This window comes from Mastigoproctus giganteus, chromosome 1 (genome assembly GCF_048544385.1).
Source record: "Mastigoproctus giganteus isolate SK-2022 chromosome 1, ASM4854438v1, whole genome shotgun sequence".
Lineage (NCBI taxonomy): Eukaryota > Metazoa > Arthropoda > Arachnida > Uropygi > Thelyphonidae > Mastigoproctus > Mastigoproctus giganteus.
Window position 1 is genome coordinate 194834169 of NC_143575.1, and position 15169 is coordinate 194849337.

The window sequence follows — 15169 nt, forward strand, 5'->3', positions numbered from 1 at the left end:
CCAGGTAATTCTCCAGTGGGGCAAAGACAACTTAATTGATTTCAATCCTTCTAAAGCTCAGCCTTGTCTTATATCCTGCAAAAAGGATTCTTCTGCTCCTATGCTTATCTTTGGTGGCACTCCAATTTCTAGGCAAGGTGATATATCTCTTGTGGGGATTATCCAAAAGAGATATATCATTTTTATATTATATAAATATAATATAAAAAATATCAGAAGAATGAAAAATGCATCCAAGTTGACATGAGAGCACCGAATTATGAAGCAGAATAAAGCATGTGTGCAACAGAATAAAGCATACGTGCATATATTTACTGCCACTGCATATAAGCATCTCCATAACCAGGTGGGCAGGAACAGCAGTGTGTAGCCCACGCTTCTTGATTAGACCAGGGTCTGAGCACGTGACCACCAAATATGGAGGATGCGGAAAGGTCAGGAAATGACCACTGCACATTTCAAGGGTTTTCACATGCAAAGGCATTATCAAGGCTTCACTTCCAGTCATCTGGATGTCTAACTCTAAGGCCTGGGTTACTCTCGAAATCTTCAAGGAGTGGTTCAACAAACATTTCATAACAAGTAGAAAAGTACTGTGCTGAAAACAACCTTCCATTCAAGATCCTTTTAATAGTGGACAATGCTCCTTGCCATCCACCTCACGTTGATGATTTTCATTCTAATATTAAAGTGGTGTACCTGACTCCTACTACCACCTCCCTCTTATAGCCAATGTATTAGGGGGTTATTGCTACATTCAAGTCTTATTATTACTCAGAAAGAACTTAAGGAAGCCTTAATTGCAACAGAAAGAGAGGGTGGAATGACCTTAAAGTAGTTTTGAAAAGAATGTAACATCTACGATGCAATAAAGAATACAGATGCTGTATCATCAAATATGAATGGGATCTGGAAGAAACTCATCCTACAGTTTGCTCATGACTTCTGTACATTTGAAGAGGTAGAGTCAGTCTCGAAAAACGTGGTGGTGCTCGGAAAACAATTGGATCTCAAGGTGGAGGAAGAGTGTGTTTACCAATTGTTGGAAAGCTACTCTCAGGAGCTGACCAATGAAGATCTCTTTGAACTTGAAAAACAGAAATAGCAGAAGGAAGCTGAAGAGGAAGAAGTTGTTGAAAAAAAATTTCATTTGCAAGCAGCTAGCTGAAGTTCTTTCTTTAATAGATAAAGTATTATCATCATTTGAGGTTTGAGGTCCTAACACCAAGCAGCATGCCAAAGTGGCAACAGGTGTATACAATGCCATTGCTTGCTATGAGCTAATCTACAAAGAGAAGAAGAAGAAAACTGTGCAGATTAAAATCCATCAGTTTTTCAAGAAAGTAGACGTGAACATATGACATCCACAGGTGGTACCAGGACCAGTTAGTCTCCTCCCAGATCACCAGAATCGGTGTCATCGAAAGTTTATGATCCTCCTTCTCCACAACACTAACAATGATGTCAGCAAACTAAACTCTTGTTTATTTTTGTTCTTGTGTATTGTTTCTTGTTTATACACTATACATTATTGTTTACAGGTATGTAAACAGTGCTGTACACATGACCTGGTGAAGTTTGTTGGGGGTTATAATCTTGGTGACTTGTACCGTACTGTACACGTATCACGGGTTCGAATCCTGCCTCAGGCTTGGATCACAGTAAAATGCAAAAACTTTGGGAGGTGCATTGTGGCCACAGAAGCCGATGCACCAACAACTAACAAAAAAAAAAAAAAAAACTATACATGTAGTTAGTATTTACGAGACTGAAGTTGGACTTACATGAAAAAAAACCAATTAAGTACATAAGTCAAGGAGTGCCTGTATAATATATATATATATATATATATTTATTTATATCAGTAATAAGGAAAGGAAGTTAATAATTATAACAACTGTAACTAATATTTATGGGTCAATGCAGTTGCAGAGCAATTATGCATTACAACCATAATATGTATAAAATATGTATAAAATATTGAAGATAATAACAGAACAGATAAATCAAATAATACCATTCAGGAATTCTAAGAAAAGCATATATTAATCATCGGGTCAACGATGTTTAATATATCCTTACATTTATAATTTCTTACTTTTGATGCTAAATTTTCTTAACTATTTTTAATTACCTATATTTGGTTTAAATTCAAATTACTTAGCATATATTGATCATTACAGAAACAGAGAACTTCTTGTCGTTTTTTGCCTTCAGTCTGGGTGGTTGGCTCCAGTTGAAGTCATCTGGATTGTGGGTAAACAACGATAACAATTTTTTTTTTTTTTTTAAATCCTTTGCGTTTTCTTAGAATTCCTGAATGGTATTATTTGATTTATCTGTTCTATTTTCTTAACTATATATTAGATAGTATGAATCAGAGCTGTAATACTCAATATGTTCTACGTTGATAATAATATTAGTAAATTAATAAGAGGAGTTTACCTCAATATAGTACGTAGAACACTTCCGTATGATACCCTCCAGAAATTAAAACGAAAAAATCGACAACTTACCGGTACATTAAAGTAAAATGTAAATAATTAAATAATCAATTTAACACAATTCATAATCAATTTATGTTGAACAGTGGCACAAACAGCTTAACAGATTCTTTAAAGATACCGAATTTAAAATTATAGCTAGGCCTATACGGAAGTTAACACTATACTGAACAATTGCTCGATTCTTTCCGCGTTCGCAACACAAATTAATGATCTGGTATACAACATTTCTTGCGGTGATTGCAACTCGTCTTACCAAGGTTCGACGTGGTTTTCTCTTAATATTCGTGTAAATCAACACGAAGCCTCAGTTCGTGCTTCTCGTTCAGCAGCGTCAGAATTAGCCTTTCATGCCATTAACGAAAAACATACTTTTTTATTTAACGAGGCCAAAATACTTAACGTTGAACGTAATTATGCGCGACTATTAATTGCAGAAACCGTTGAAATTAAATTACACGAGAATTCTGTTAATGTTCGGCGGCCATATTTGATCTCCGATGCGTGGACCTTTACGTGCATGCGCAAAGACATATAATCACTATTTAAGTTGCAGGTTTAACCTGATTCGGTAATTTTCATTCCTGTGATCACGACAGTCGGTCGAAAAGCATTGTCAGCTTCAGGAAGGAAAATCGTTTTGAATATTTTCGTTAGATTCTTTTAATTGCGTTAATTTGAATTTTAATTGTTTTAAATTGATTTTGAATTGTGTTAAATTGATTATTTAATTATTTATATTTTACTTTAATGTACCGGTAAGTTGACGATTTTTTCGTTTTAATTTCTGGAGGGTATCATACGGAAGTGTTCTACGTACTATATCGAGGTAAACTCCTCTTATTAATTTACTAATAAACTTAACTATATATATATATATATATTATATATATAGTTAAGAAAATATATATTCTTAACTATATATATATATAATTATTCTTTTGTATTATGATGTTTCAGTTCGCATTTTATTTTTAATATTCTATTATAGTAGTTTTATTTAATTTCTTTCTAGCTTTTTCTGTTGTCCCAGTAGCTGTTTTAGCAATGCATGGGTACAAACAGAGTACCTATTATTATTCTTTTGTATTATCATTCTATTGTGGTTTAATTCGTCTTTGTTCATCATTAATGTCATTGTTTTTCGCCATGATGGCTAATTAAACATTGTCCGTGCCGGTGTTTTTTACCTGTAGATATTATAGTTAATACATTACTGGTCTTTAAGCTAGCCTATTCTCGGTTATCTTAATTACCCGTGGCCTATACATTTAGGATTTTGCAACTTGTTGTGCATTACTAAAGAAATTTTCATAACACTTATTGATGAAAAACTGTAGCAATAGGCAAATTATCAATATTATTTTATAACTATATCTATAATTTATACATTTTTATACATTTTTTGTATTACATCACATGGACGTCAATCCCCTACTTCATCGGGGGCTTTGAGTGGATTGACGGCCCATTCGATGTAATGCATTTTTTACTTACCCGTTTCTGTTTGCATCTATCACAGCTTTGCTATTAAATTAATTCTAAATTCCAAGGTTCTTTTTGAATTTTTTTGGACTTATGATTATTTTATTCTTCTTGATTGTTGTTAGTTAAATTATTATTATTTATTATGAATTAAATTAATTCTTTATAATCTCTACAGCAACTGTGATAGAATACACAAAGCCCTACGGGTAAGTTTTTTTGTATTGCAATACTATTACTTACTTGATGTGTTCCAGTGGAAGTCGAAGAGTCGAAAAGGGAAAGTTTCCCGCCTTTAACTTGTTTTAAGGATGGCTATTTTTATGGCGCAGTCGCATTAACGTTTTACTGTGTGCCGATGGTGTATTGGCCGAAGTCCCCGATTTTCAGGCCAATGTCTATTGTGGATTTTGTTGTTGAATCGATGAATTTTTTTATTTATTTGCGTATTTACATTATTTTTACATTTGTTTTATGCCTTACCTCGGACAGTGCCGGTACCGCTTTTCCAAGGCGAACAGCACTTATTTGTCCAGAGGCAAAGCCCTATACATATATACAGCCTCTTACTATGGGGGGGGGGTTCAATTTTGGCAATAGGTCGTGGTGCAGTCAGGCGACGAGCCTCGCCTGAGTGCAATAAACCTAGTAAATAAGGGGATACTCTTCTGAGTAATTACTATTTTATTTTTATTTTTAGCTGGTTTTTGATAAATGTATATGGGTTTGGGGTGGTGTTTTCTAATATTTGCGTATATGGCAGTTTTTATGTGATATCTACTGTATTGTTTGGGAATTTTGTTTCTATCCAGTGTTTTGATGAGTTTTTGTATTGCTATTTTTCCGCTATTTATATTGTTGCATATTTTTAATAGTCTGTTTGTTTGATTTCTTATGGTATTACCATGTATATGCTTTGATATGTTACTTTCCCAGTGTGTGAGTTTTATTGTTTCGAAATTAAAATGGTCTCTTTTATCATGGTGATGTGTATATATTTTGTCTGGGTGGATGGCAATTTCGCTGTCTAAGTAGACAGCTTTTTGGTTGTTATCCGGATTTGAACATTAAATTTTTAGGTCTGCTGGGTAATTGTTCTTTGCTACATTTATAAAGCTGTCATGGTTGATCACGAGTACGTCATCTATATATCTGTAAAATTTTATATTGTCCGTAATGTTACTTTCATAATGGTGCAGGTAGAAGTTAGCCATGGCGCATGAACTGCTGGATCCCATAGCTATCCCCCTGCTTTGTATATACATTTTGCCTCCCATTAGTATGTAGTTTCCTTTGACACTGATTTTTGTGAGGTCATTCCAGTATTGTTTGTTGCATTGTAGTACGTTGTGATATTTTTGGTAATATATCTGTAGTACTTCCATTAGGTTGTCGTGCGCTATGCTTGTAAAGAGGTTTTTGAAGTTGTATGTGTTTATACTTTTAATATTATTGTTTTGGTTTTTTAAATCGTCCAAATATTCTTTGTTGTTGTTGATAATTCTGGTGTTTTTAATTTCTTTGGTGATGTTTTTTAATTTGTCTTCCATGATCTTACTTATATACTTGATATAGCTGTTTTTGCCTGAAGTAATGAATCTTTTTCCCGTAGGAATCTTGTGATATTTCGGAATCCAGTATATGTAGGGGTATTGCATCCTGTCTATTGCATCTTTTTATGCATAGCCAATATTTTTTGCTGATGCTGTTTGGATTGGCTTCTATGTACTTGTATGTTTCATTGTCATGCAATTCCTCTTTTATGGCTTCTATGTAGAATCTTTTGCAAATGATACTGAAATTATTGTTTGCTTTGTCGGTTCTAGTGATAACAAATTTGTTTTGTAATTCTTTGATTTTATTGTTGATAGTTTTTAAATTTAAGTGATTGTTATTTATATGATGTTTTTGTATTGTTATGTTTTCCCTGAAACAGTCTAGTATGTTTTCAGTATTGGCGTTTATCCAACATTGGAATGATTCTATAGGTTCATTGCTTTTGTATGCAGCTTTTAATGCAAATTGTAACAGATCTGTGTATATTGATTTTTTTATATATTCCAATCTAATTGGGGTGTTGGGTCTGAATTTTGTACCCTTTTTCATTGTTTCTCTTAGCGTTTTGTCTTCGGTAATATTGAGGTCTCCTGTTACTATATGATTGTAATGTGTATTGATGGAATTTTTATATCTACTTTCCTGGCAGTGACAAGTTTGTTCTCCTTCATTCATATTATCAATGGTGTTTTTGTAATTGCAGATGGTTAGTCCTATTGGCTTGGTGTATCTGTATCTAATGTTTATTTGTGTGTTTTTGATGGGTAGGTAACATTTGTTATTATTTATGATATTACCTATATTAACTGTGTCGTATAAACGGTTTTGGTATTTAATTATGCAGTACTCTTTTTTAGTATGTTCGTTGAAATTTATGCCTATTCTGAATTTAAATATATCTTCAAGTATATTGTTGAGGTGTATGTTCTGGGTATTTTGCCTTTGGTATATTTTGCTAAGTGCTTTAAGTTTGCTTATTTTAATAGAGAATAGTGTGTTGTGTATATTTTTGATGTTTATGGGGTTTGTGTCCCATTCTGTTAATAGTTTTTCGAAATCATTGATATTTATTGGTATTTTGCTGTTGTTTTTATTGTATTCCTGTAATTTTACGTTTTTAATGCCATTATATTGCCAGTTTTTGCTGATCTGGAAGATGTTGTAAGTACATGTTTCTGGGCTGGTGAATGCGAAATTCCTTCCGTTGAATCGATTGTTTAATCCATAGGGATATAGTGATTTATATAAAAGAATGAACAGATCCTCCATGATTCCTCTTTGTGTGTTGTTGTCGATAATTGTCAGAATGGCAATGGATACGTTGGCGAAGTCATGCATTTTGAAATGTCTGTATTCGATTTCGTTATTGTATTTGTCTGCCCTGTTTTGTTGGGCGTCTGTTGCAGCGTTTTCATCAAATCTGTTTATTTGTGATCTGTGAAGGTTCATACGAAGGTGGAGCTCCGTACTTGTTTGTCCGATGTATTGTATCCCACATATCCCGCATGTAATTAGGTAGATTACATTTTTGGTGTGACAGAATGTTGGTGCTTCTTTAGAATTTAAATGGTGTCTGTGCATGTAGGGACAGGTTTTACATAGTTTGCTGTTGCATTTTTTGAATTTTGATCAAACACTTAAAGAAATAATGGAAAAAGGAACAAAATTCAGACCCAATAGCCCAACCAATTTATTCAGCACACGTAAATCCTTATACAAGGATTTACTGCAATTCGCATTCAAAACTGCACACAAATTTAACACACCCATAGAGGCATTCCAAATATGGATAAACATTACCACGGAAAAAATCATGAATAAAATCCAAGGTGTCTTAACAATAAAGAATCAAGTCAAACAATACAATTTGAAAGTCATTAAACACAAGACGAAAGAACTGCAGAAGAAATTCGTTATAACGAACACAGACAAGGCCAGCAACAACTTTAGCATAATATGCAAAATGTTTTACATAGAGACTATTAAAGAAGAAATGGACAACAGTGAAACATACAAACAAATAGTATCCACACCCAACAGCATCAATAAGAAGATGATAGCACTACACAAAAAACTAAAACTGAAAATAGAAATCACAAAATACCCATTCATTTACTGGATCACAAAATACCCACCGGCAAAAGGTTCATAACAGCAGGGAAAAACAGTTATACAAAAGTTTCCAGTAACCTATTGAAAGACAAACTTAAAATTATATTCAATGAAATAACTAGCACCAAAATAATCACCAGCAACAAAACATATCTAGACTACATCCAAAACAAAAGCAATAAGATAAGAAGCCTATACACCTATGACTTCCAAAACCTATTCACCAGCATATCACATGACAATTTAATTAAAGTCCTTTCAGTCTACTTTCAAAACCACCAAAATAGTTTAAACTGTAACAAACAATACTGGAACGATTTAGTCAATCTCAACGTCAAAAATAACTATGTAATGATGGGAAACAGAATCTATTTACAGACCAGAAGAATAGCCATGGGATCGTGCTGCTCCAGTGCGATTGCCAACCTATACTTACACCACTTCGAAAATAACATAACAGAAGAAATCAACATATTTAGATATATCGATGACGTCCTAGTCATCAACCACGACGGTTTTGAAACACTAGCCCAAGTAATATACCCCACCGACCTCAGCATAGAACGTACCAACCAAAACAGCAACTTACAAGCATATTACCTAGACAGCCAGATCACTATCAACAATAACAAAATCGAAACTAAACATTATGACAAAAGAGACCACTTCAACTTCCCAGCTATAAAGCTCATCCACTGGGATAGCAACATTGCAAAACACATATACGGAAACACAATTAGGAACCAAACAACCAGAATAATAAAAATATGCAGTAATACAGAAAACACAACAGAAGCAATTAACAAACTGATAAAAACACTCACAAAAAACAATATACCCTACAATTATAGCAAACACCACATAAAAGCAGCCACACTTATTGATAACAAAAATCAAATATCAATATCAAAATACCTAAATTAAGGTCCGGATCTCTTACGCTCAGAGGAGGCTCGTCCTCTGACCGCACTATAATCCGGCTTCCTATATTAACCCACCCTTCAAAATAAAAAATAAATTTGTGTGTAACGAGACGCAAGGTAACATTCACTTTACAGGAGGCTGTAAATATGTAAGTAGCTATCCCCGAGGACATAACGGGCTGTTATGCCTTAGAAAAGCTATACCGGCCCAGTCCAAAGGGATAGCAAACCAACTTATGTAAATAACAAAAAATAACGCTTGTAAATAAAATACAACCAAATCACGTTATTTTCAAATTAATGTTCACCACGGAGTTAAAACGGAAACAACCCCCCCCAACCCAGCCCGCACCCCGGCTGATATTGTTGGGATATCAGAGACGTGGTGTCACACAGATATAAGGGATGCGGAACTGCAATTTGGGGAGTACAACGTCTACAGAAAGGATAGACAGGATAGGAAGGGGGGAGGTATTATGCTATTAGTTAAGAAACACATAAAAATCAAGGAAGTGAAGCCAGTCGACATCGCTGGACAGTGCAGTGTGGAGTCAGTTTGGTGTGACATAAACATTGGGAGATCAAAATTGAGAGTAAGAGTGTGCTATAGGCCTAATGACTCTGATGAGTATAATAAGGAACTGTACAGGGAAATAGAGTGGGCCAGTAAATCAGAGTGTCTTATAATGGGAGATTTTAATTTCCCAGATATTGACTGGATTTTGGGGGCTGGTTACTCACACACTAGCAGGGCTTTTGTGGATTTATTGGATGATTGTTTTCTACATCAGCATGTTCGGGAGGCAACTAGAGGGAGTAATACTCTTGATTTGATTATCAGCAGTGGTTCTTCATGCATTAAGAATCTGCAGATAAATGAACCACTAGGTGGCAGTGATCACAGTGTGCTGAAGTGGTATTTACTCAAAGAGGTAACTACCATTAGGGGTAAAGGGAAGGGTTATTGCTTCCGTAAAGGCGACTACGATGGACTGAGACAGTATTTAAATTTTATACAGTGGGACCAACTGATGATGTTACCAACAGCAAATTCAAAATGGGAAGCATTCAAAGAACTTATCTTGGAAGCTACTAGGCTTTACATACCAACTAAGAAATATTGTTCAAGGTTTAGGCCAAAATGGATGTCAGATGAACTAATGAGGCATATGGCAGAGAAGAAAAATGCATGGGATACATACAAATTAAGACATGACACAGAAGCCTATGATAGATACAAGTTGATATGCAACCAAGTTACAAAGGAGGTTAGGCAGGCGAAGGCAGATTATGAGAAATCCTTGGCAAGGGATGCAAAGAAAAACAGCAAAGAGTTCTTTACTTATGTAAATTCTAGAAGGAAGGGGATGAATCAGATTGGTCCACTTGATATTGATGGGTCAAGTGTTGATGATCCTGCTCAGGTAGCTAACAAACTAAATGAATATTTTGCATCGACATTCACACATGAGGAGGTATTCAGCGAGGGGAATGCCAGAGGTGTATTCAACTCTAGCAGTAAGCTACAGAATCTTGAAATAACTGGGAGTAAAGTGGAGGAGAAACTGTTGAAGATAAACACAAGAAAGGCACCCGGGGTGGATGGGATCTATCCAGTTATATTAAAGGAGGCAGCAAAGGAAGTAAGCAAACCCTTAGCCATAATTATGAGAGCTTCCTTGGACTCAGGGGAGGTACCCATAGACTGGAAATGTGCAAATGTGACCCCAATTCACAAAGGAGGATCAAAGGCTGACACAAGTAATTATAGACCTGTGAGCTTAACTTCTGTTCCAGGAAAATTAATGGAGGCACTGGTTAAAGAAGCACTGCAGGATCATTTAGACAAGACTTCAGTTATAGCTCAGACACAGCATGGTTTTGTTAAGGGGAAGTCTTGCCTGACCAACTTGATTGGATACTATGATGCAGTCACAAAAGAACTGGATGCAGGGAATAACTTTGATATTATATACTTGGATCTTAGAAAGGCTTTTGATACTGTTGCACATGGAAGACTGCTACACAGATTGGAGCATTGTGACATTGGAGGCAAATTGCTGCTATGGATAAAGGGGTGGTTGAGGGGGAGAAGACAGAGAGTGGTAATCAATGGACACTGCTCATCGTGGACTGATGTTATTAGTGGAGTCCCTCAGGGCTCAGTGTTGGGTCCATTATTGTTTTCTGTATTTATAAATGATATTGATGATGGTATATCGGGCTTAATGTCCAAGTTTGCAGACGATACAAAGGTTGGCAGGGTTGTCAAGGACACTACTGACACTATGCTGCTGCAACAGGATCTGGAAAGGTTGAGCAGATGGGCTGAGAGGTGGCAAATGAAGTTTAACATTGACAAATGTAAAGTACTACACATGGGAAACAGCAACCCCAGAGCAACGTATCAACTCTGTGGTACTACACTGACAGTGGTAGAGAATGAAAGGGACTTGGGGGTGGTTGTGCAGGCAGATATGAAGTTCTCTGAGCAGTGCAGATGGGCTGCAAGAGTAGCTCATGGAGTATTGTCAGTGATATACAGGAATTTTTCCAGCAGGGATAAGGAGGTGATTATTCCATTGTATAATGCGATGGTCAGGCCACACCTAGAGTACTGTATACAGGTCTGGAGGCCTCATTTCAAGAAGGATGTAGAGCTGCTGGAACGAGTACAGAGAAGGGCAACAAGATTAGTGAATGGAACAAAGGGGTGCTCTTACGAAGAAAGGCTTAAGTTTTGCAAATTACAGTGTCTGGAGACTAGGCACCAGCGAGGTGATCTGATAGAGGTGTATAAAGCCTTGAATGGTTTAAGCATGCTCAATGCTGATGGGATTCTTCCTCTAGCTCAGAAAAATCACCTGAGAGGGCATAAATTCAAATTGAGGAAAGACAGATGTAGGATAGACGTGCGGAAATTTGCCTTTAGCCAGCGGGTGGTTGGTTGGTGGAACAGACTTCCATCCCTTGTGGTGGAGGTTGATAGCCTAAATAAGTTTAAGGCTCAGCTGGACAGGTATTTTGAACGAACAGAGGGGTGAAGTGGAAGTGGGTTTTTTTTTTTTTTTTTTTTTTTTGGCTGATGCTACATAAGCTTGCTTTCTTGCATCAAATGCCTCTACTAATGCTAATGCTAATGAAATAGCGGATAGATGACCAGGTAAGGGAATGTTAGTTAGTATTGATTAATATTATTAATTAAAGTTAAATAATTAGAATTATAACTAACTTCTTTAGTTATTATATAATTTGAACACCACAGACCCCTAGGAATAGGTTAGACTTAAAACGCTAACAAAATCTCCTGTTCAGGATACACCTAATACCCTACAGAAAATAGACACCAAAATTTAATTAATCTAAGCAATCAAACTAAAATATATCAAGCACGTATAATAGTCCAATTGCCCATGGCAATGACATTAACGTAGCAAGGGACAAATTAAAAACAATCAATTAGACACTAACTAAAATAATAAAAACACAATATATATATATATATATATATATATATATATATATTTTTTTTTTTTAATGAGGAGCCTGGGTGTATATAAAATGAGAATGACTGAAATCTATGCAAAATGCGGTAGTTGGATCTGTCAGTAATTATTTATATTACATCTCATAGTTTCTGTACTTCTCTTCCCTTTGTAGTTGTTTCCTTTTCCACTTTCGATGCATATTACAATTGATTTGCCGATTACATTGATCAAGTCAATGTTTTTATATGGACAGTGAAACCTGCGTGTTGCCATCTTCAATGTTTCTGGTATGATAAAAGGGAATAAAAACACCTCACATTTGAATTTTCCTGCCTTAAAAAAATAGTTATCAAAAACTCATTCCATTGGGTTTACATTATTTGAATCAAAAAAACAGAAGAATATGTTAATATTGGTTTAAGTGTAAACAACTTTGTTTTGAGTTTACTTTGTGTAATAAAATGCAAGCAAGTGCTATTGATTTATGATACCAAAAAACAAAAAGTGATTTTTAAATAGATAAATTTTGTATATAATCCAGCCTTTACCATTTAATTAAGGTAACTGTGATAATGATATGTTAATTTACTTTTCAAAGTCAGTTCAGAACAAGATATAAATATTTTTCTAAAGGAAATGGGGGAACTAGATTGTTTTAAATTTTTTTTTAGAATGAAAAACCGAATTTTCTTTTTCTGAATTACTTTGTCTTCTCTTCAAACTAAATGACAAGTTAGTTTCACTGGGAGATAAATCAATTCTCAGGATTTGATAATTGATTGGAATTTTTTTTTTTTTTTTTTGGATTTTTTCCCCCCTTCAATTTTACTGCTAAATAAAACCTAGTGCAAAAGGAATCAAATGAAAAACTTGTATAGTTGTTGAGTTATTGAAGTTCAAAGAGTGTTCCAGATGGAGGGACATAAGAAAATTATTATATAGATTTCCTTCTATTAGAGAACACATACTTATGCATTATAGAACTTGAAGAAAGTTGCACTCTGTATAATGTATGATGAATTGTCTTTTTAATTACTTACTATTTGGTAAAGTCTGCTATACAAAAAGTTTGCCATTGTGATTTGGTCATTTCACTTTGCCTGAATTGAATAATGCAGTTTTGCAGTTACATTTTATGCACTCTTACATCTATATGTACCAAAGATATTGATGAAGAGAATGAGTAAATGTTTAATTTGAATTTCTATTACAGTACTATACAATAATTGCAGTTTTTTTTTTAATAAAATAAGATTAAATTTTATTTGTTTTGATTTCCCTATACACACTTTTTTGTTGGTTGCAATATGTTTTAAATTGGTACATATCTAAAATTTTAGTTTTATTACTGTTATCCATTTATTTTTTCCTAGTTTGTTGGGATGCTTAGATAACTGGAAAATTTAGATAACCAGAATGCCCTGATCCCTATGTATGCCAGATAAAGTTTTTACTCTGACATGCTTAGCTATATTGATATCACAAAATAAAACTTGGTAAAGTAATATGTGTATCAAGCATCATTTTTCACTGGTTTACTTTTCACAACATATTCTTCATCATTATTTTGTAATTAAATACACTGAGAAGATTTTCCATGTTCTTTTACTATTACAGGTTTGTTGTCATCTAAACAAGAACTAATTATTCATATTTGTTTTATATTTCTTTACACGCTTAGCTATATTGGAGAGAATTAAACAGTTTGAAGATAGTCATGAAGTAGAAGTTACAGTGAAGAAAATAATAATCCTTTTACCAGCTTCATGTAATTTAAAAGGAAATCTGGAAGACATGGAAGGTGATGAAACACAACTTCCTCGACTTCAGCGTTCCAGAGAAATTCCTACACTTTATCAGAATGCAGGTGGAATAAAAGACAGGCCTTATAATAGCACTGTGTATGAAGTTGTGTATAGCAATGACAAACAAGTAAGAATTTTATAATATCTTTAACAGTTTCACCATGTGGCACTAGAATAACAAATGGCTGCAATAATCATAACATACAATATCAGAATAGCAAGTATCATAGAAACAAAGACGGGGAATACATAATATAGTCAAGAAGTTCCTGGACTGTTGCAATTAATAAACACAACATGATTGGCTATCAGATTGCAAGTTTCAGTGTGCACCTAGCGGTCCATAGAAACTTGTTAATCATTCAATACATTGAGCACATTCAAAAGATCCCACCTGCTTGGTGAGATCTGCAAAAGGCCACCCATATTAGGAAAGACTTTATGTGTGGGCTACAAAGCTTGACAGCGAGGGTTAGATTAAGGTTTATAAGGCTCGGAGAGGGGATAGTAAAATGAATGAAGGCAAAATTTTCACTGTTATAAATGATTCCAGAACCAGATCACATAAATTCAAATTATGAGGAAAGAGATTTAGACTGAATTGTAGGAAGTTTTCTTTTAGCCACCAAGTTATTTCATCCCAGATAATTCATCTCTTATTTTTCTTTACTTACAAGTAATAATCCAAGCCATTCTTCATAAGGCAGCTTTCCTAAGTACTACCAAGGTATCATTTGAAACTGGCCTTGTTGAAAGGGAAAATTATGTAGGAAGTGTTTTTGTTATCATGGTATTATGTAGTATCGATTACTTTATTTTCTTGAATACCTTGCACCCTTGAATGTACCATGTCCCTATTTTTAAGGCATTAAAAATTTAAAATAAAAAACTTTTTATGCAAATTTATTGAAGTCTTAAAGTATACATAATAGGTAAGCTTACCCTGCCAGTAATTCATACTGTAATACATAAGAAAAGCTGTTGTATCCCATTGTGCCCCATTCTCAAATCAAACAAAACTATCCAATATCAAAACAGATATATACCAGTACACTTACTCTTCTCTTCTTTTGTCTTTATCATCAGCTGAGCTTGTGCTTAGGGTCATTATTTCTATTGCAACCTGATTCTTGTGACTGAATGATCACACATTGACTTTTAGCAGTGCCTTTATTTTCAGGATTACATACAGTGGTCATTTTCTGCCATCAGTCATTATGAACAGCATTAAAGTTCATTATTGTTTCTTGTTGCCACTAGTTCTTAAAATAACACTTTTCTCACCTATGGTATTC

General features: G+C 34.6%; 1 protein-coding gene across 1 annotated transcript in view; it reads left to right on the top strand.

Moving 5' to 3' along the window:
* Sting (transmembrane protein sting) overlaps positions 1–15169 on the top strand; it is a 103759-nt gene that overhangs the window by 18541 nt on the left and 70049 nt on the right. Inside the window, exon 3 of the mRNA XM_090383827.1 lies at positions 13751–14001. Coding sequence (XP_090239953.1) covers positions 13751–14001 — 251 coding nt within the window. The remainder of the gene's footprint in view (positions 1–13750; positions 14002–15169) is intronic.